Source organism: Seriola lalandi, unplaced genomic scaffold, assembly GCF_002814215.2.
Source record: "Seriola lalandi dorsalis isolate HSWRI2012SDOR001 ecotype SW California unplaced genomic scaffold, Sedor1 jcf7180002054299, whole genome shotgun sequence".
Taxonomy (NCBI): Eukaryota; Metazoa; Chordata; class Actinopteri; order Carangiformes; family Carangidae; genus Seriola; species Seriola lalandi.
Window position 1 is genome coordinate 251,247 of NW_019524852.1, and position 21,530 is coordinate 272,776.

Here is a 21,530-nt window from a genome sequence, read left to right on the forward strand (position 1 = left end):
ATAACTACAATATCTCATGATGGTTAGAATATATACTGTATAAATATAGCTTATATTAATGTATGTTAATAGCGATTTTCTTGTATAAACCATGTATATTTTTATGAGTAAAGGTAAAGCCGATATATTTATGGGGTTTATGCTGGGAAGAGTTCCTGTGTGTGGGTTTATTTTAGGGATGCAGGTCTGGAGAGGCCACTGACTACAGGGAGCCACAATGAACCTGAATGAAAGGAACAATCGTTGTTTTGGGTGCGCGAACCTTTTTTCCTACTTGCTGCCCCCTCAGTGGCCAGAATATCAATATATACAGTTTTTATGATAATTACATAAAGCAAAGGTAAATTATCATTTCCATTTAAATGAGATAATATGCATCTATAAAAGCACAGAAAACAAATTTGTTCATGAACAGTCAGGGAGAGTTTCCAAAGGCCAACATGTTGTTGATAACCGACCAAAAACAGCACAAATAGCCCCAGATTGTGGTTGTGACATTTTCACACATCAGCATTGTTAAGTTCCACAAAGGCTTTAATGAAAGCAAAGTCCGTTCACACAGCTCCCCTCTATCAGCAGTGAAACACACATCCTCTACATGTTTTCATTGGATGGCCCTGCTTCCTTAATCACCTGTTTTAAATGACCCCAGTGTCTTCTGGGTTAGGAGTGCGGACTCAAACCAAAGTTAAAGGCCTTAAATTTATTGACAGCAATGCACAATCCTCCTTTTCCTTTCGTGAAAATACTGTAATTCCTTTTTCTATTTCACGACTCTCACGTCTCATGCAAACCATAGCAATCTTGACCTTTAGTCCTCTTCACTGTTATGACTTCCTCCTGACAGCTCAATTACTTCTGCTGGGGGTTTGCCTACACACACACACACACACACACACACACACACACACACACACGGAAACACTGATTTGGCACATGCACTCATGTTGGTCTTGTGTATCTAAGCTGCATGTTAAATTAATCGAAATGAAACCTTTTCTTTTAAATACTAAAATAAAGGTCCACATTTAAATAATCCGAGTGGCTCAGATCAACAGGAAAATGTTTGGCAAGTGACAACAAATGCAAAAAAAAACCCCTTTTTTTGGCATCAGTGTGTGATGTAATTAAAAGCTAAGTATCTTTATCAAGATCTCAGGAGACTCGATCTCTAACCAAAACGTTAATCAGTTAATAAGCTAAAAAGAAAACAAAAGCAAGTTACAGTTATACTTCAGCTCCCAGGTTTGAATGGATGCAACTGAGTTGAAGCTCCTCTACAGCTCAGGATGCAAAACTGTGACCCTCATTTCAGACTCACTTTAGTTTCTATTTTGTCCGATATGTTTCTTATATGTTTCTCCTAAAATTGACTAGGACAAATAGGTGAGACACGACAGTTAGCAGCAGGAGTCGTACTTGAGGCTTTATTTTGTCTGAAATGCTGTTTCTCATATTTTTGTCCCAAAATTCACGAGGAGAAATAAGTGAGACACGGCGACCTGAGACTTAAGGAGATACCCTGATGAACTGGATTCAGTGTTTTTAATGGCTCCTTTGATTCTCCTTTGTAAATGAAATTGAGCGATGCTGGAGCTGCTATGGAGCAACATGTGAGGCTTCATGGGAAAGTGGTCTGAGACTTTTGGACATCAGTGTATATAAACTAACCCAAACTGAGAGGTGTTCCTAATATTTTGTCCATCCCGTTTATAGGATTTAGATTTGACAAAATATTAGGAACACTTCTCAGTACATCCCAGTGCACTTAAACATTACCACAATTACAATCACAGCCTCCACAATGATCATTAAAATAAACCAACACTTCTCACACAGATTCAGTAAATACTGAACATTATAATCCTCATGAAGGAGGATTTACTGCAGGCCTGTTCATTATACTGCATTAGCTTCATCCAGGTTCACCTGATACATAAATATGAATTAAAACTAAAAATCAAGAACACTTACAAATGCTAAAACAAAATCAGCCCTTTATTAAAAGTTTACCCAATATACAGCAACCATTAAAATGCATTCCTTTGAACAGAATGGTGACGAGGTTAATGGGGCAGAAATTAGTGACTGCAGATTGCCTTAAAAAGGTTCAGTGTGTAACTAGTGCTAGATGTCCTGAACAGGCCGTCTCATCTTGTAATACCACTTTGTTCCTCAAGAGGCGATAGTGAGTCACTGTAGCACAATGAACTTATCATATAACTTACTAATAGGACTTGAGGTACAGCGTTAGCCTAGCGTTAGCCTCGCATAAGGGGACCTGCCTTGATAGTCGAATGAGTAGTTTTCGATAAAGAACTTTTAGCCTTTCTCAAGTTTAGAACTTGAAGTTAATAAAAACATTTCTGTGATTCTGTTGACATCAGCCATTGCTGTCTTCGGCAAGTTGTGGATTGACTCCTTGAAAATAATTTTGACCACCGTTTAGGGGTTTTACCGACCGGCCTGCAGGCACTGAAGGTAACCCGATGTAATCCCCAAATCCTCCATAGACAACACAAGGACACTGACTTTGTTTTGTTTCAACAGTTGCGTATTCCATTAAAATATCTATTAAACAGCATAAGTGACAAATGAAAATGTTGAATGCACTTTTTAATTGAACCCCCACATTAAGCGCTAATGAGTGCAAATGATGAACTAATACAATAGAAAAACCTACTCTGGAATTATAAACTTGCAAATTTCATATGTTAAAAAAGCCAAAGGCTTGTTTTCATAGCTGAAATTACTTTGAACCACCGTGAGAAATGTGTTACCTCACTAACCCATAATCTACAGTAGCTGTGTAGTGCGCCTCCTAACAGGTCTCATCCAGATGTTAAATTGGACCTAAGGTTCAAGATATAAAACACTAATCTTACTGTGAGAAATTAGACAAACATTTTAGGGCTTCACAGCATCAGAGCCCCATTCATCGTTATAGAGACATTGCACATTTTAAGGTTCTCCCTTTGGTTTCCAACTTTAGAGGAGAGTGAAGCATGTTCACAAATATTCACCAATCTGTTCTGGGGCACAGCAATAAGAAATGTCAATTCTTAAATTGTCAAATGTATTCCCACAATCAGTTGTGGGCTAGCGGAAAAAGCTATAACAGTTATGAGTTATGTTCATTATTCAAACAGTTTGTTTATTATTAAGCGTAGCTCTCCTTAAATTGACCGCTGCAACCAGCACGTTTGTTCAAAGCCATAGTTTAAAAACGCGCAACTTTTACTTTGAAGACGAGCTGTCTCTGTTTCCGGCTCTCGACTTCCTTGTTCGATTTTCATTGTACAAGTTGGATAATGGAGCAAACTGACGCTTTGGTGCGCTGAATTAAATTGCACGTCTTCATTCACTTCATTTTTTTTTTTTATGTCACAAAGTCAAAATAATACATGACGACTCAATCTGCAATAAACTCTTAGAAACTAAGACGTGGTCAATAGAACAAAACTGAACACTTAATAAGAACATATAATTTTGATGTTTTTAGATGTTGCTTCAATTATTCCACATCATTTTCCTTCCTCATGATGCTTATTATCTATCTATTTTGTGAAGTACATTAGTCCCTCAAACAAACAATTATTGGAAAAATTACTTGTGTCATGCACAAAATAGATGCCCTCATAGATGTGCCAAAACAAAAGATAATAATCTGTGGAGTGGTTAAAAAAAGAGTTTTAAGTTTATGTAAACTTCTGATTTCAACATGAGGGGTTGAGATTAAAACATTTAGTCTGAATGAGAATTGAGTGAGTGCTTGCAGAGAGCTCTCTGTTCGCTCTGTCTGAGCTTAGTATGAGATGTATGAATTTGTGAAACTAAAGGCTGGGATGAGAATAGATTGAGTTCATATAGAGAGCTCTCTGATTTCTCTGTCTGAAATTTAAAAAAAAAAAAAGAGGCAGAGAGGGTGAGAAAATTTGAGAATTATTTCACAGCTTGATGAGATCTTATTTGAAACTTAAAAGGATTGTAATTTGGGATTTTGTGAGTCTTTTTCTCCTGGAAAAAAAACCTGACAGATCATTTTGTTTTCTCTCAGATTTCATAGTTGTGTAGGAGAAATAAATGAAACACATTTAAGATCTCTTTTCTGATTTTCTTTTCTTCTGGTTATTCATGTTCAGAAAACCCTCCAGCAATAAACAAACATGCAGTCCAACTGAGGGAAGGATCATCCACTAAGACGGCGGACGATACACAAATGGATGGTGACATACTGTAGGCACAGAATGTTACAGGTTGAATCTTAATATATATAATATGTTTATTTTGTGTTCATTTAACTGGTGCAATCATGATGAGATTAAATCTCTTTAAAGACTTGCTCTTCTCTCCAAAGACGCTGCAAAGATAAGATTTGCATGTTTCACCTGTTTGGATCCTTTTGAAAAATAAATATTATTGTTTTTGCATGTTTTACTACAAAGTTTATTAAAGTATTCTACATGTTTTTTCCTACTAGGTAAGTGTGTGATGTATGATATGAAGACAAGGTTTTGGAGACTTAAAACTGGGACAGACATTTTTGCTTTGTTACAAAATGATAACTAAATTCACTTGTACACAATCCTGTCTGTGTGGAGTCAGTCCAAAAACACCTGTATATATTGACAACACAGCTGATGAACATACTTGCAGCCTGGCAGACAGAGATCCTTCTGATCATGAATTGAACAGTGGCGCCATCTACTGCTTTTCACCTGGACGTGCAGTGTTTCAATGAGAAGTTCTTCGGTTTATCACCATTTATCTGAACCTCACACAGCAGATTGTTTAGCATGTAACACAGTGATTAAGAATGACTGCGACAGTGTCCTTACCTTTTTAATTCCTGGATTAAAAATCTAAATAAAAACAACAAATTCATTTAACTTCAGCTCTGTCTCCTCACATCTTACAATACCCACATAACTATATTGTTTCTGCATGAAAACGTGGGGAAGTGAATTTTATTATTTTATATTTTTGGGAGACTGGGGGTTTCACAAAGCCTTTGTAGCGCTGCTTGACCAACTTAAAAAACTCTAAATGAGAAGTTATAAACTGTTATTTGGAAATGTCCAGTTGTGTTTAGTAAAGCAGATGCTCTCCACTTCATGCTTCCATGTTTGTGTTTGAGTTCATCCACAGGTCACAGTCTCTGTACTAACAGCTCCATGGTGACGGTCACTTAACCTGCATTATTTCTGAGGCTGTGCTCCATGTTTAGCTTCACAACACTTATCGAGGCGAAGGTAAAAGCCTCCTCTCCAACAGGAGTAGTTGACTTCATCTCTGTGACACACGTTGTGATTTCAGCACGAGGAAGCAGATCTGCTGCAGAGATAAATATGCAAAAGAGAAACAGATTCTGTGAAGTCTCACAGAGGCTCTCACAGAACACAAGTGAAGTTTAGTTTGTCACTAAAAGTAATGGGAGTAATATGATTCTATACTGAGTTAAAGATGATGATGATGATGTGTTATTCCGACCGCACTGTTACTTTGAATTGGAAATTTACAATTGTTTTGTGCATCACCTAACCAGCATTTCACTGAAATTCAGCCTCACATAGTGGTAACCTTTGGTAACATCTCTGTCAGTCCTTAATACATTAGAGGTGGTACATTTGTTCTGTTTTTTGATTACAGATCATTCAGGATAAAGGATCTTTACATGTGCTTTACATGTTTCTTCACATTATTCCATCTTGAAATCTGAGTCAAATATTCCACAAGGATTCTGATCAGAAATTTAAATAGGAAGAAAGATAAATAAAAACAAGGTTTTTTAGAGCATTTAGTGAATATCATGCACCAACTATCAGTTCACTTCTCCACTTGATCTTCTTGCACTGCTTTGGATAGATGTTGTACTTACACCAAGCTCTCCTACTGCACTGAAGCTTTAGCGTTGTCCTTCACTTGTAAGTTGCTTTGGATAAAAGTGTCTGCTAAATGAGTAAATCAAATATAAAATATAATCAAATATTACACAAAGATTCTGATTTGAAATTTAAAAAAAACAAAAAAAAAAACACCAAGGTCTCTGTGACCAGTCGCTGAATATCAACCATACACCAGGAGTGAGTATATTAAAATAAACCCTTATAACTTATTCTGTTTATTTTTCATCAAACTCAAATATAGATATATTTACCTACTGAATACTTTTTGAGGTTTGCAGCTTTTGATCGTGAAGCCAACGTTCATGTTTTCATCCATCTTCATGTTTCAGGCTCATCTTACTGTGCTCACATAACCTGTGTGTAGCAGAGGTTTTAATTCAATGTCTGCTTAAGTAACATCAGTAGTTTATTGCCTCTGAGCAATCCCCTGAGTCTGAGTATAGATCTCAGCTGCGGTCCAAGTCCGTTTCATTCTCCCTCTGTGTCATACAATAAAAACACTGCACCACTGAGTTCACTAAGCTGAGTTTCAAATTCGACACACAGACTGAGCTATCAGTGGACAGGATGTCCTCTGTAAATATAAAAATATTAGAGAGTTGTGATTTTCCAAACAGAAACTACAAATGATTTTCACTTATGATACCGAAGCAGCTGAGCTGAAGAAGCCTTTATTCACAGACTTGTTTGTTTGTTTTAAGACAGTTTAAAAATCCAATATGTCTCTGATGAATTTATCATAAGCATGAGCCGCCCCATTTTCTTTATTGAATATGAATGTATTGTTTGTTTTTTTTTCCACCCAAAGCAAACCTTGATTTTCTGTTCATTTCCATGGGGACGCTTGTTGTTTTTCTACAATGATGCTTTAAAAAATTAATTTTCACTGTTGAATAATTCAGGCAGGAGCAGGAAGAGGCCTGTAGGTGGGAGTAAAACAAAAGCCCAATGGCAATCACCATTGCATTTCAAACGGAAGAAGAGCAAAGAAAAGTAGAAAATTCCTGGAGAAATTTTGAATGTGCCTGCTGCTTAGTGCTTGTACTTCACTCCTCATGTTTCAATCTGCATAAAGGATGTTACTTTCAGTTCCATTCATGTCGTAGAGACTTATCCTGACACTGACCTCAGGTGCAGGTGTCCCTCAAAAAGCCTTTTGAAGCCATTATAACTGGCCAAAATAACCTCACACTGATGGTTTCAACCCCAAATTTGTCCCCACAACCACAGCAAGACATGTATCAGTATATACCCCAGTACACTTAAACAGATTCAGTAAATACCAAACATTATAATCCTCATGAAGGAGGACTTACTGTAGGCCTGTTCCTTTTTTACTGCATTAGTTTCAACCACGTTCACCTAATACATATATATGAATTAAAACTAAAAATCAAGCACACTTGAAACTGATAATCTCTCTCCAGGGCCTGTCACCCATCCATCCACTGCACCACAGCACATGATGTAAGCTGCAAGAATAAAAGAAAGCACAAATTAGTAAATTAATTCTTACATACAGTAACAGCATTGTGCCCAATGGAAATTATTTACAACATTTTTACCAGGGAAGCAGTCAATATCCAGTCTTTGCACTGTGCTCATTTTAACTTGCTATCTTGGTGTTGTAGAGGTTTCAACAGCTGAAATTGAAGAGTTTTTAAGACCTTTGTGAATGCAATTTAAGAAGATAATTTAAAAAAAGAAAAAAAAGACTGCAGTAAAATAATGATTCAATTACCATCTTTGAATATATATACTTTTTCAGCTGTAGCCACTGTCCACTACCTCCTCAGCAGCAAACAGCAGACAGACATGGTCTGAGAGCAGCTGGTGAACATAGTGGAGCATTAAGAAGGTAAAGAGACAGATTTCCCGCAGGAGCTGGTGGAGACCAAACACAGAGCTGGACTGAGATCATCATGAGACACAAACACCACTCCAAATGCAACAAATGAAATATAATAATAATACAAAATGTTAATTAAAAGTTATAAATGAAGATAGAAAAGGTTGTCCTCCTGTCTTCTCTTCATCTCTTCCCTCCACTCCTCCGCAGTCTTTCCACTAACAGTCAGTGTGACACACCTGCAATGTGAGTGGGGTCAGTGTCTTTTGGGTTGGCCACTCTTGCTGCAGATGTATGATGTTGGTTGCCGGCAGGTTTTTCCTCCAGGCAGCGCTATCCGTATCCGGGCTAAATAAAACATTTTTACTTTTATTTTGAAAAACAAAGAACGGAAGTCATACGTTGATTCTGGCCCGTCCAGCGACAGGAACTTTCCCTTCGTTCCTTCACAACAAGATGGACTGGACTGGGGACGGCAATGTAAGTCGATTTATATCCATTATCTGCTGCTGTTGCCCGGCTTGTTGGTGCTGCTGGTTCATCTGGTGGAGACCTGGCTCGTGTATTTTTACCCTAATTCTCCTGTCTCCGCAGGTTGTTAGCATTAACGAGCTAGCTTACCGTATATTTTTCGGCGGTAAGTTGCTGTAACGCTGAATAACCTGATCTGACTGATACACATCGAGACACACCAACTGTCAGTTAGTCTGTTAGCTGAAGGTGGGTGTTGTTAACAAGCTGCTAGTTACCTGACGTTAACCAGTACGAGCTAAATAATTCCTCAGTAAGATTTAACTGGCTAATTTTCTTCGTATAAAGCCTTTGACGTCCACGCTACGGAAAGATTCGTCTGATTGACATAATGATGATGATGATGATGCATATTTAACTATTTCATTGCATTGTTGCCCTCATCTTTGCCTATTTAAGGACACCTTAAAAAAAAATGTGTCTCTTAAATCAATAGTCAGGTACTCATATGAAAATAGAAACAGGTTTTGCTTGTCTATAATTATTCTTCCTGGTCATACAGCCCAGTATAATATTGTATTCAAAAACTTATCAGATGCTTATGCTGAGATAATCAAATCAAATGGTTATCCTTTTGTTGTACAGTTTCTTCTTTGTAGCTCACCAGTGTTTCCCTGTTGAGCTGCATGCAGTGGTCTCATAGTGGGCTAGCAAATCACAGATATGGGTGGGACCATTCAAGTGTTGTAAAATCTTAAAAATCAATTCTACAACCCCTCAGGTAACCAGTGAAGGGCAGCAAGGATTGATGTGATGTGGTTTTGTTAGAACAAGCCTGGCAGCAGCATTTTGTATCAGCTCTAGTATTTGGATGTTTTGCCTTTGCTGACACCACATTGAAGAGTGTTGCCATAGTCCAGTCTGCAGGAGATAAAAGCGTGGCTGACCTTCTGTAGATCTGCAGATGAAAGGAATGACCTGCTATTGGTTAAATCTCAAAGTTGTACAAAGCAGGGTTGCACAACTTTATCTAATTTGGATAGCTGACGGCTCATATTGACTTCAGATCAATTTTAAATAAGTTTTTGCTTTGAAAAAGAAGAGGATTTTCCCCTGCATCACTTACATTGGAAGCATATTAGGAACTGATCTTTTACTAGCCAGTGTGAACAGGAGGAATGATTACAGTAAACAACACCTCAGAAATTGTTGAGCAGCTGACTGTTGTTTAAAAACAATCTTGAAAAATTGTTAACCTATCTATTAATACGAAACTGTAGTCCTTATTTCCAAGTTCTACAAGTACAGAGAAAAATGTAGAGGTAAGGTGTCAAAAGTAAAGGTAGTTATTATGCAAAGAAATTATGTATTTGGTGGTATTTTATTTTACATGAAGTTTTTAAATAAGTTAAGTAGAATAAAGCATATTGAGTTGTTTATTTCATACATATGATTGAGTACTGCAAAAATCACTTTTTTATAACTTAATAATGCTAATGAACTTATAATTTTCAGTTAAGGACTAAACTTACTCAAGACGCAGAGCATCACATCTCACAAACTGTGTATAATATATTGTCTTTAATGTAAAATCTGAGTATGTGAAGTAACTAGTAACATGGGGTTTAAGAAATATGGTGAAATATACAATACAAAGAAAAATGAAATACTTAAATAAAGTACAACTACCTCAATGTTGTACTTGCACCTGCTTCAGTAAATATACTACTTTTCACCACTGCTGCATGTTCATCAAAATCCACTTGTTTATATGTATTACAACCAGACAGCTTATCTTTAGCCATATGTTAAGTTAGCCATGTGTCTGGATTATGGCAGCAGCCTGTTATGTGTGTACCATCAACATCAACATCTGGACTGACAAGAATAGCTGGTGGTGCTCTAGTAACGGTGTAATTCACTCCAGAATACAAAACTCGTTTACCCAAATCTATGGCAGAAAACTGAAATGAAGGTTGTAGAAGCACCAAACACAGTAATTTACCTATTGTAGTCTTACCTGAGTCTTCTCCAAATACTACAGATTTGTGTTTCTATCTACAAAAACAATATGGAATGTTTATCACAGTCATTTAATGAAATGGTGAAATGGATAAAATTCTCTGTCATAGTAAATTAAATCTTGTTAGGGCTGATTATTTTCATTATCAGTTAATCTATTTATTTTTTCATTATGTATTAAGTCTATAAAAATGTCAGACAAACATGCATCCAACCAGCAGCCTAAAAGTAGGTATTCTTTACGTTTGATGCTGAAACCAGACGGTAGTTGGGATTCTTGCTTAATAAATGAATCAAAATTGAAGCACAGAGAAAATGAAGTAAAAACTATCATGGTATGAGGGGTTTGAGGGTTAACTAATTTGTATCATCTCACAGATCACATCTCACATTTTCATACAGCCAAATACAGCTCATGTCAAATCTTTATAGCTGAATGTTCATTGTTTACCTCATTATCACCCATTTTTCAAAGTGACACCTCCTTCCTTTAAAAAAAAAAAATCACCTTTCTCCTCTAATCAGTGAACCAGCTTTCATCACTTAAAGGCTCCAGAAGTGTGAACACACTGTGACTGACTTAAATCAGCAATGTCACAATGCTCTGCCAGTTTGAAATTTCCATGTCGACCATTTTAGAACCAACTCTGTGTATTTCCCTTGTGTTTGTGTAGCAGGATCACGGCCATGACAGCTGTCACCATGGACATGCAGGTCATGGTCACAGTCACGGGCCCAGAGCGGCTGCGTTCGGCGGGACGGGGCATCCCTTCATGCCAGCTTTTCACGGACAGTTCGGCAAAATCGTGGAGCAAACTCAGCAGCCAAAGAAACGGTCGCACATGGACGACAGCAGCAGCTGGGACATAGTGAAGGCAACACAGTAAGCAGTGGAATATTAAATCTCTGTCCGATATGGGCATTTAATGTGTGCACATGAGGATTCCTGTTGCAACATGAGTATTATTTTTGGGTTTTTTGTGATTATTACTGTCAACATCTAAATTGTAACATCACTACAACTGCGTCTGCAGCTGCTGTGTCAAATACACATTTTACCGCTTAAGAGAGAAGATAATATGATAAAGGATTATATTTTATGTCAGTATTCAGGATCAAATTGTTCATTTCCAGAAAATGTAGAAACTTTTTTTAAATATTATTTTAGATGCAGCATACTAAAACGTTTCCTGGGTTGGGTTCACCACCGCAACCACACCGGAAACTATTCTCACTTACCATCATTGTCTGTGCTGCAGCTCTTCAACCAATCACTTGGAGATTAAAAACATGTAGAATGTAGACTTTTACATACTCATATCCTCAGATTTCTTTCAGACTTTTTCTGGTTTTCCACCAGGTTAAAGTTGTTTTAGTACCTGGTACTTTTTTTGGAATCACCTCCGCTGTGGCGATACCAAAAGGTGAAAACACTGCAGACTCCTGATTGAATCGTCACTGCTGCGCCATCGTTGTGTGAGACAGGACGTAAACTTTTATTATGGCCACCTGCAAAACCACACTGTGGTCAATTGAGGAGAGGTTTCTCTGTTTGGTATCCCTTTGATAGCCTCCATTGTTAACGTGTGTGTTGCGTTGAAGATGACGCCTCAATAGCTTTGTGTGTCGATGCTGTAGTAACAGCACCGCATTGAAAGGCTTCTGTCTGCAGTGGAAAAATAATTATCTGGTACCAAAAGCGAGTAGAGTTGAGTCTGTACCTTCAAAAAAAAAAAAATTCAAATATGTTAAAACTGTGTTTCACAGAAGTAACAACACACCTCGTTGTTTCTGGCACTGACAGGTATTTGACTAATGTATTTGTGCAAGAGTTGTACAGCGAAACTGAAGGAATGCACAAAGGCTTTCAGAGCTCTGTGTCTAAGTGGCAGTCAGAAGGTGATGACACAGTTCAAAGAAATAATAGCTTCACAAACCTGCAAATATAATTTAGCTCATACTGCAGCCAACTGAAGTGCAGGCTGCTCACTAACTGATCAGTGAGTTGAGGTGTAGCAGAACAAAGGTCAGTCCTCTTGAAAAGATTTGCAGAGCCACTCCTGTCCATCTATTCATTACACTTCACTTATTGTTTGTCAGTATTGAGGTAACTGTGTGTACATGCCCTGCAGTTTTTCTCACACAGACTGAAAAAATGTTCAGTGAATCTGGTTTTATACTTAAATGCACAGCTGACAGCTTACTTTCTTTTTTTCCAGTAGGTCTCTTCATTTTAGTCAAGGTTCTGTAATTATTATTTTGGAGCACAGTGCAACTTAAAGTATTAATCTGGTATCTATTATTATTGGTGTGTGTTATAAAATGTTGTTCTCTGTGTGATCCTCTCAGGTTTGGTATCCTGGAGCGCTGTAAAGAGCTGGTGGAAGCTGGATATGACGTCAGGCAGCCGGACAAAGAGAACGTGACCTTGCTGCACTGGGCGGCCATCAACAACCGTTCAGAGCTGGTGAAGTAAGATGTCCAAATATCATGTCTGTCTCAGTACAGCTGACACCCCAGAGAGACATAATAAACCTGTTATTTAAATATAAAAACATGGCACTATGTTAAAAACAAGGTTGTACTTGTAAATATTAATGAGAGCTTTGTTAGGAGTTCAGGTGTAAATTCAGGAGACTCATTCAGAGGCCCATGAAGTTTCAGTCATATTTGTAGATCATTCTTGGGTTTTGTTTGTACCATAATTGGTTTGGTGTTGCCGTTGTCAGTTGAACGAAGTTAAAAACAAAGTCAGTCCTTCCTCAGGGAATTCAAGTGTTTTATTTTTCACTGTCAGGAAAATCTGAGCTGAACCATGAACCACCTTTAAGCAATAATGAACAGCTCCACAAAAACATCCAGTAAAGAAATAGAGGACAACTGAACTGAAATAGAAGAAGCTCCCACGTGAAATGTGAACTGTTGACTGAGATTTTTGTTTTAACACTGATTCGCTCTCTGTCTCTGCTGTTTTCTGACAGGTATTTTATTTCTAAAGGGGCGATAGTCGACCAGCTCGGAGGAGACCTGAACTCTACTCCTCTTCACTGGGCCATAAGGTGACTGTATGACAACAAAGGGACTGGTAGCTGGGATGGAGTTTATTTAAATTTGATTAATTCAAATTTAGATTCATGTTTTTATTAATAAACTCTGAAAAACAAAAGGAAACACTTTATCTTCAACAGATTAAACTTGCTTTCAACAATCATCAAATCAATGATTAAATGATTAAGTATTTTGTCATTATGTTCGGTTTAAATGGGAAAATTTAATCCTATATGATTGTTAATCCATCGTTTTGTAAATACATCTAGATAGAAACACAGTGGATACAAGCTTTGCCTTTAGAAATTGAAATTTGTTTCAGTTCTTCAGCTGACTAGTCAAAGAGCTTTCATTTCCTGGGGGATGATACGTGGATTCAGTGATTTAACTGCTTTCTTCACAACAGGCAGGGCCACCTCCCCATGGTGATCCAGCTGATGAGATATGGAGCGGATCCCTCCGTCGCTGATGGAGAAGGTTACCGTGCTCTCCACCTGGCCATCCTCTTCCAGCATATGGCCATAGCAGCTTATCTGATGGCTAAAGGACAGGTCAGCTCCTCATGACAGAGTTTTTTCAGTTGGTTTGTTTATATTTCTTCCTGGCTGATAATCCTTATTTGCCTCATTTGTTTTTTGTATTTGTTTTTCAGGAAGTTGATGGGCCTGACTGCAATGGACAGACACCGCTGATGTTAGCAGCCCAAAAGATTATTGGGTGAGCACCGTACTCCTTTACAGACATGCTTTGAACCCCACCGGTGTAAAGTAATCATAGAAATAGCTAAATATTTAATATTGACACTGAATGGAGATCATGTCTGTGATGGTTTTTCCATTTACAGTACATCTGAATCTGAAAGTGTCGTGTACACGTTGCTTGCCCACATGTTTTACATGAAATAATAGTGTATTAATAAACAGAGGTGTAGAACCAAAGACCACAAGTTTTGCTTCTCTTGGGATACATTTTTCTTTTTTATTTATTCTTTGCCTTGATTAAAGAAAAATGCCTTTAAATGTTGCACTTTTTCCACTACATTTACATTTAGGAAAACTAGTAACTAAGTACATGAATAGGTCTTAACTGATTCCATTGTTTAATAAAAACCTGCCTGTATTAGAGCTTTTGTTGAATCTATTAACAATGTGAACAAACTGTAAAAATATAAGAAGATTCAGTCCAGAAGTCACTAGTATTTGGATAAACAGTGGATACTGTGGTAAAGTACCAAGTCTCAGCTTTAATACGAGAAGGTTTACGTCTATATAGAAAGAACTGTGTGTGAGATTTTGCCATTTTAGAACTTAGTTTCCAAAGTTTAGGGGTTCAGAAGAAATAGGACAGATGAAGTCAAACAATCATCATGTTAAACATTTTTTTGTAAAATCCTTTGCAGTCATTGACTGCTTGAAATCTTTCACTTTATCTGTGACCCACAGACATCTGCAGACACTTGTCAGTCTCTGTACCGGCCCTCTCTGTACCTGTCAGTCAGGGTGCGCATGAGAGCATGCATTATGTTCCAAGACTGGGCTCACTGGCCAGTCACAACCTTGTGACATATGTAGACAATCGCATCACAATATGCAGTATATGCTCCTTTTTTATCCACAATCTCCTCTAGGTTGATTTTTGTTTCATCAGTCCATCGAACTTTTCTCCACAAAGTTTCTTTTTGTGTGTCTTTGTGAACTGCAGTCTGGTCTTTCTGTTTTTGTGGTTTAGCAGGAGTTCGCATCCTATGGTGAATCCTCTGATTTTAGGTTCATGAAGTTCTTTCTTGATCGTTAACAAGGAAATATGTGTGCCCACATCCTGTAGAGCCTTCTCGACTCGCTGTGCAGTCATAAAGAGTTTTTTCTCCAACATGTAAATGATTTTCTACTCATTCACAAGACTTGTGCTCCTTTGTGTCAATGCAGGGTTTCACCAAAACATACAGCGGGTGGCACCAACCAATAAACTTAGTGTTTTCATCAAAGGTCACCTATGTGAATGCAAAAATGGAAAGGGTACCTCAAACTTACCTATGTCCAAAAAACCCTCCCCACACATACTGTTCTTATCACAAAACCTCAATTTCAACTGGCAGGCAGCAACAACAATAACACAAGAAAACAAAACGCATCTGCCTGGCATGTAACAACAGATGACTCCACCTCAAACTTAATGGAAAAACATGAACTAAAACCTTTGATCGCTTAAAAGCATGATAATTAATCATAGTTTCTCATGTCTGTAAAAAAAACAAACCTGTGGTGAAGCTACAACACCTTGACATTACTGTGTAGTATCTTAAATATGTTGTTGTTCTGTCGTAGGCCTGAACCCACTAACTTCTTAATCAAGAATAATGCCTCTGTGAGCGCTGTGGACAAAGTGAACAGGAACACTCCGCTGCACTGCGCCGTGCTGGCAGGAAACGTAGACGCCGCCCACATCCTGCTGGAGGCCGGGGCCAGTGTGGACGCGGACAACATCAACGTAAGCTTCACAAAAGTCACACTGCAAAAACAATACGTCTTATACTGTGGGTTTCAGTCTGAGTAACACATGCCTCAATGAAATGACCATCGAAAATCCAGATGCTTATCAATCTGTGAAAAAAGAGATGTTGCTGGATGTGTGTGGACTTGGTGACCGTCTGGCATCAACAGTGAATCCATTTAGCAATTTGTTGCAATTGCAAAAGGTTGGACACATATAAGAATTCTTATATTTCTACTTTCATTTGAAATACTAGACAATCTGCTTCCTTGTTACACTGGCACATGCATGCCCAGTGTAGGTCAATGGTCAAGCAGCACAATTATAAACACTTATATTATCTTATGTTTAAATCAATAATGATGCAAGTATTCATGGTGTTTCAGGGTCACACGCCCATCGATTTGGCCCACCAGGTTCACAGCCCGCTGCTCATCCACATGCTCAACCACATCAAGCAGGAGAGGATTCGCTCCAACTCACGCTGTCTGCGGATCGTCAACAGATACAGGGTACACAAACACTAAAGAGCGCACACACACCACATCTCAAATTACAGATGAACATGAACTAAACATGAACTAAAATCTAGTGTGAAAATTGCCTCTTTCTGTAAGATCCTCTTTTTGCATTTTTGCAGGTCATTCTGCAGTTTTTGCTCTGCACTGCCATGTTTGGAAGTGTGGGCGCTATAGTTGATATGAATTCTGAGTCCTGGTTGCTCAAAGCGATCCTGCTGGCCTGTGTGATAGGTGTGATGAATCTGGCCTCAAGGTGAGGACATGTTTCCACAGAGTTGTTTTCTTGATTGTTCTGAATTGGACGTAAATGCGCTCCACCTGCGTGTTATACAAAACTGGTTGTTCAATGAGAAATGTTTGTGTCTAAACAGGAATTTCCCAACACCAGCCTTTCAGTCTCTCCTACCAGCTACATCCCTCATGGCTTCGATCTTCTGGATGCTCGTCACCTGGTGCCTCTGGTTCCTGCCAGATATCCTTTCTTTAAACAAACTTCCCCCTGCAGTACAGCGGTTACAAAACAGCTATTTGTGTCGTTCTTTGTAAACCAGGCTTTGATGACTGTGATGCCAGTGAACTCATCAGATGAGTTTCCTGGAGTCTGATGTCATGTTTGATATTTTCGTCTTTTGATCTAATGAACCAAACGTTTCTTAACCTGAAACCCCACATGGACCAAGCGCCACAGTTCAGGTTCTGTTCACACTGAATGCCACTGCTCTGCTCTACTACTACCTCCGCACCTGCAGGACAGACCCGGGCTTCGTCAAGGCGACCGAAGAGGAGAAGAAAATGGTGTGAGGGTTATTACACATAATCATTTTATCGTCCATGTGAATGTTTTACACACAACTGAGCTGAGGTTTTGTTCTTGTGTCGTCAGAATGTGTTGGTGTTGGCTGAAGCCGGCTGTTTGGACCCCAGAATATTCTGCACTTCTTGCATGGTGAAGCTCTGAACACAGGACATTCACTTTTTACGACACTGTGCCATCAACACAAACAGGAACAACAACTCTTCTGATTCCCTTTGTTCACAGATAAAGAAACCAATGAGAACGAACCACTGCTTCAACTGTGACGCCTGCGTGGCGAAGCAGGACCACCACTCCGTCTGGACCAACGGCTGCATCGGTACGTCAGACAGAGGCAGTAACTGTAACCGCCAGAAAAGACAAGAACACATTGAACTTCTTTCTAGTTTGAGAGCACGTACTTCCATGAACATCATGAACAATCCTCAAAATGTGTTTTAGTAACTGAAAATGTTTTAGCTGCATCAGAGTTTTCATGGTGGTGAGACTGGGCTTGGTTTATACATTAGATTATTTTCATTCATTCAAAAATGCCCCATTCCACTGTGTTAAATCCTGAATGATTAAGATAATTAGTTCCTTTTCCACTTGATTTAATCAAAGTCATGTTTTGAATATAATCTCATAACTTAACTAACAAGACTATAAACTCTTTGGGAATGTGATTAGAAAATCCTGTTTTATATTCTGTCAAAGCAACTACTTTCCTTTTACACTTAGATATCTGTTAAAGAAAAATCAGCACAAAAAGTGCCATGGATAGATAATTTAATTTGTTAGTGAGTGAAATCTTTGATATGGATTCATCAGCAGAAGCTGAAAATTACAACAAATTGATTCTGTAACTGCTGAATATTAAAACTTTTTCAATATATAATTAATTATAGAATTGTTTTTAGATTTATACTAGTTAATTATGTAATAGAGTTCAGTAATTCGTTAATCATCAGTTACTGCAGTTTTTACACAGTGTGTAACTTTATTTCAATGTCCAATCTGAGGATGTTACATTTGCGTTTTATCAGGATGTGACAAGTTATTATAGACCAGCATTTATATCAGTATCAGCTCCCTCAGAAGTGCACTCACCTTTGAGCTTTTGGGAGTCAGATAATTTGTCATCTACCACCTTCTTCTTCTTCTCTCCCAGGTGCAAGGAACCATCACTATTTCATCCTCTTTCTGCTGTCCCTCATGTTGATGGGAGCCTGGATGTTCTATGGTTGTCTCGTGTGTGAGTGACTCGACATACAGTGTAATCACAGTATCTGACGCTGTGTTGTATTTAACACTGGATACACATGCCTGTGCTGCGTATGTTCTTCCAGACTGGTCGACTCACTGTGTGCTGCATTATGAGGAGCAGGGCCTGTGGGGCGTGGTCTCTGCCCTGGTCAGCTGCTCTCCCTGGCTGCTCAGCATCTTCGTGCTGGCTTTCTACCACACCTGCTGGTCCGGCCTGATCCTGCTCCTGCAGCTCTACCAGGTGACTCAAGGTTTTCTATGGCTCCCAAAGATCCTATTGTTTTTTATAAGTGAGTCCGTTAGCTTTTGTTGACGTTATTAGCTGTGGCGTTTGCATACTTTTTCAGCTACACTGAATTATTTTTCTCAATATGGAGAAGAACAACACAATGATTTGTGGGTTATTAGTTAAAATAGATCTTGTCTGTTCATTATTGTAACTTAGATGAAGATAAGATCATGTTTTAGGGCAAATTTATAAATAAATTTGGGTAATTCCAAACAGTTCGTTTACTTTTTCTTGCCTTAATAATATAAGTACTTTGTATGTTCCACTTGACTAAAGCAATGAAATTCTGTTTACAGTCTACTGATTTCCTGTGTTTATACACACAACGAATGTCTTCTCTATCCTAATGTTTCCTTTCTGTGGGAACAGATTGCCTTCCTGGGACTGACCACAGCTGAGCGGACGAATCTGATGTCTCACCAGAGGAAGATCCGACAGCCCGTCTCCCTGAAACAGAATCCATACAAGTGAGTTGGTTATTAGTGCTGGTATTATTTGCCACAATACTTTTTCAGTTGGTAGTTTTTAACATCAGAGTATTAATCTCGTTAATTGTTAGATTGCTGTGTTGTGATTATGATGCAGCAGGAGCTTTACGCTTTTCAGTCAAGCTCTTGTGCGATAATAAACGCCTCATTCTACATTCACCCTTATTTATTACTGATACCACTGACATTAGTCTCTGTGGAAATAAGATCAGGACTTAAATCGCTGAACATGTGTACGCTCATTATTGCACATGTAAAAGCAGATGTGCACACACATGCTGATAACAGTTAATCTGTTGTATCTGCCATGTAACTCCTGTTTCTCAGCACATTTCAGTAAATCTGACAAAGGCGTGGCTGTGATTTGAGATTGTGTTGGGTCACTCCTGTCGGGATATTACTTATATTGTTATTTAAGTACAAAGAATTTTCTCAGGCATTAATCTGTTTGCACCAAGAATTATCCAGTTTAATGATTTGTGGGGAAATGTTAGCAAGAATTGGACAAAATTGCAAGCTCCTGCAAACAAAGCTGCATCGAGTTGACAGGATGAGGTCACAAATTTCAGGGAAAAATAAATTACCTACATTTTGTACACTCTTTAAAGGTCAGTAATGCATTGTCGGTGATGAAGTCCTGCTTTTGTTTCGTTAATCCATCTAATGACACGCAATCCAGTGTGATTCGGTTAAATTCAGAATATGTCATTTGTCCAATATATTCACACGCATCAAAACAAGTATCTAAGAATGCAAAGATGATAACGTGAGATGATGCGGCACATGACGTTAAAAGTAAATTTATCAGCTGACTGACTCTGACTGAGCATCCAGTCCTGAATCGTCTGATCGTCTCCCTGCAGTTTGGGCGTGGTGCGGAACCTGGTCTCCTTTTTCCAGCTGCGCTGTTGTGGCCTGTTCAAACCGACCGTCATCGACTGGACGCAGCAGTTTCCGCCTGGCCGCGACCAGCACATGTTCGGACTGACCGACATGGTCTGACCTCGCCGCCGCCCCTCGCTCAGGGTCAAGGGTCAGACATTAAAACAGTGGTTCTGGACCAAAAGCACAGATTCTATTTATTTATTTTTTTATGTGTTGGCTCTTTGTGAAGAGAGAACACAATATTAGAAGTTGGGGAACAACACAAAGCAACATGTAGATATATTGATTCAGTTGCTCTTTGTACAGACTGCTGCTGCCTTATACTTGACCAATGTAAGTCACAATGAAAATCTAAATTGTTTTAATTTGGGTTAATTCAACCTTTAAAGGCCTAAATTGTAATTGAAGTATTGAGCTGTTTTTTATGAACACATCAAGCCTATTTTTTATCATCTGTTCAGGAAGGAAAAAGGATCTTTGTACATGTAAACACTTGGTTTTATGACTTTTGTAAGATTGCATGTGTTTAATAATGAATGACCACTATACTACTTCAATAAAGCAATGTCGTGCCTGTCTTTTTAACTTGCTCTGTGTGGAATCAAGGACCTCAAGAGGGTGGACAAGATAACAGAAACAACACACGTCAGCAAATACCACAATGGTGAGGCTCATAAATGTTCAGGTTTTGTCAGATATTCATGTTACTCTGATAAAACTGAGAAAAATCTTCCTATTTCAGAGACTGAAAACGGCAATTTTTGCTTGAAAAATGACTTGACAATTAATTGATTAGCAAAATAGACCTCCTGGCTGCATTTTTAGGAAAAACAGTCTTGTCTTTCAGCAGCTTTAAATGAGTCCTTGCTACAGGAAATGCCTGGCAGCTTGTTTTTATTAAAGGTGTCACTGTGTCACAATTGTTGGTTGAGGTATCAGATCATCAGCAACCACACGAAGTATAATTGGGTCACTGCGCTGGAGATATAAAGGGAAGAAGGTTTTTCACTTTAATGCTTGGATGCTTTTCATCCAAAACCTTTCATGGACAAAGGCGCTAATCATGTAATGAACAGAGCTCATTTTTTTGGAGCAGCTGTTTTTCTATGCGTTTGTCAGCTCCTCTAATTTAATAGTGTGAGATAACAGCTCCAATTTTAGTTTAAAAAAAAAAAAAAGAAGAAAACCTCTAAGCCGGTCCTGCTCTGCATGACCGCCCACACATAATTGTTTGGGAAAAAGTAACACATTCCATTTGTAAAACACTTGTTGCCTTCGTTATGCTTATTAAACATTGCACTGAACTATTTATGAATGCAAATAAGATTCTGTTAATAATTAAGTCTGATTGGATGTGGTAACGCTAATTGTCTTTTCACAGCTGGAGGTAGCAGTGGTGGAAAATTCATCGACTTATAAGCAGGAGCTGGACAAAGTCGTTTTGCAGTTGTAATCATCAGAAACTGTAATTAGTGATACAAACAAAAGGCTTATCTAAAGCC

At 38.4% G+C, this 21,530-nt stretch overlaps 1 protein-coding gene and 1 long non-coding RNA gene across 3 annotated transcripts; one reads left to right on the forward strand and one right to left on the reverse strand.

Annotated features, from left to right (window-relative positions):
- Positions 1–6,563: 6,563 nt before the first annotated feature.
- On the reverse strand, positions 6,564–8,163 carry LOC147819127 (uncharacterized). Its single transcript, XR_015437248.1, has 3 exons — positions 7,648–8,163; positions 7,472–7,549; positions 6,564–7,378 (listed from the first exon to the last, which is right to left on the reverse strand). It is a non-coding gene; the product is annotated as an uncharacterized LOC147819127 (long non-coding RNA).
- On the forward strand, positions 8,160–20,613 carry zdhhc13 (zDHHC palmitoyltransferase 13). Of its 2 annotated transcripts, none has more exons than XM_023406285.2 (17): positions 8,160–8,235; positions 10,923–11,131; positions 12,598–12,720; positions 13,230–13,307; positions 13,703–13,847; positions 13,949–14,013; positions 15,621–15,783; positions 16,173–16,298; positions 16,427–16,560; positions 16,679–16,779; positions 16,978–17,102; positions 17,191–17,253; positions 17,347–17,440; positions 18,272–18,355; positions 18,450–18,607; positions 19,025–19,122; positions 20,007–20,613. In XM_023406285.2, exons 1-17 carry the CDS (start codon positions 8,212–8,214, stop codon positions 20,143–20,145), a joined length of 1,929 nt encoding a protein of 642 aa, XP_023262053.1. In that variant the 5' UTR covers positions 8,160–8,211; the 3' UTR covers positions 20,146–20,613. The 2 variants fall into 2 exon arrangements, with proteins under 2 accessions (XP_023262053.1, XP_023262054.1); XM_023406286.2 differs by having other exon boundaries at positions 8,163–8,235; positions 10,926–11,131.
- Positions 20,614–21,530: the final 917 nt, after the last annotated feature.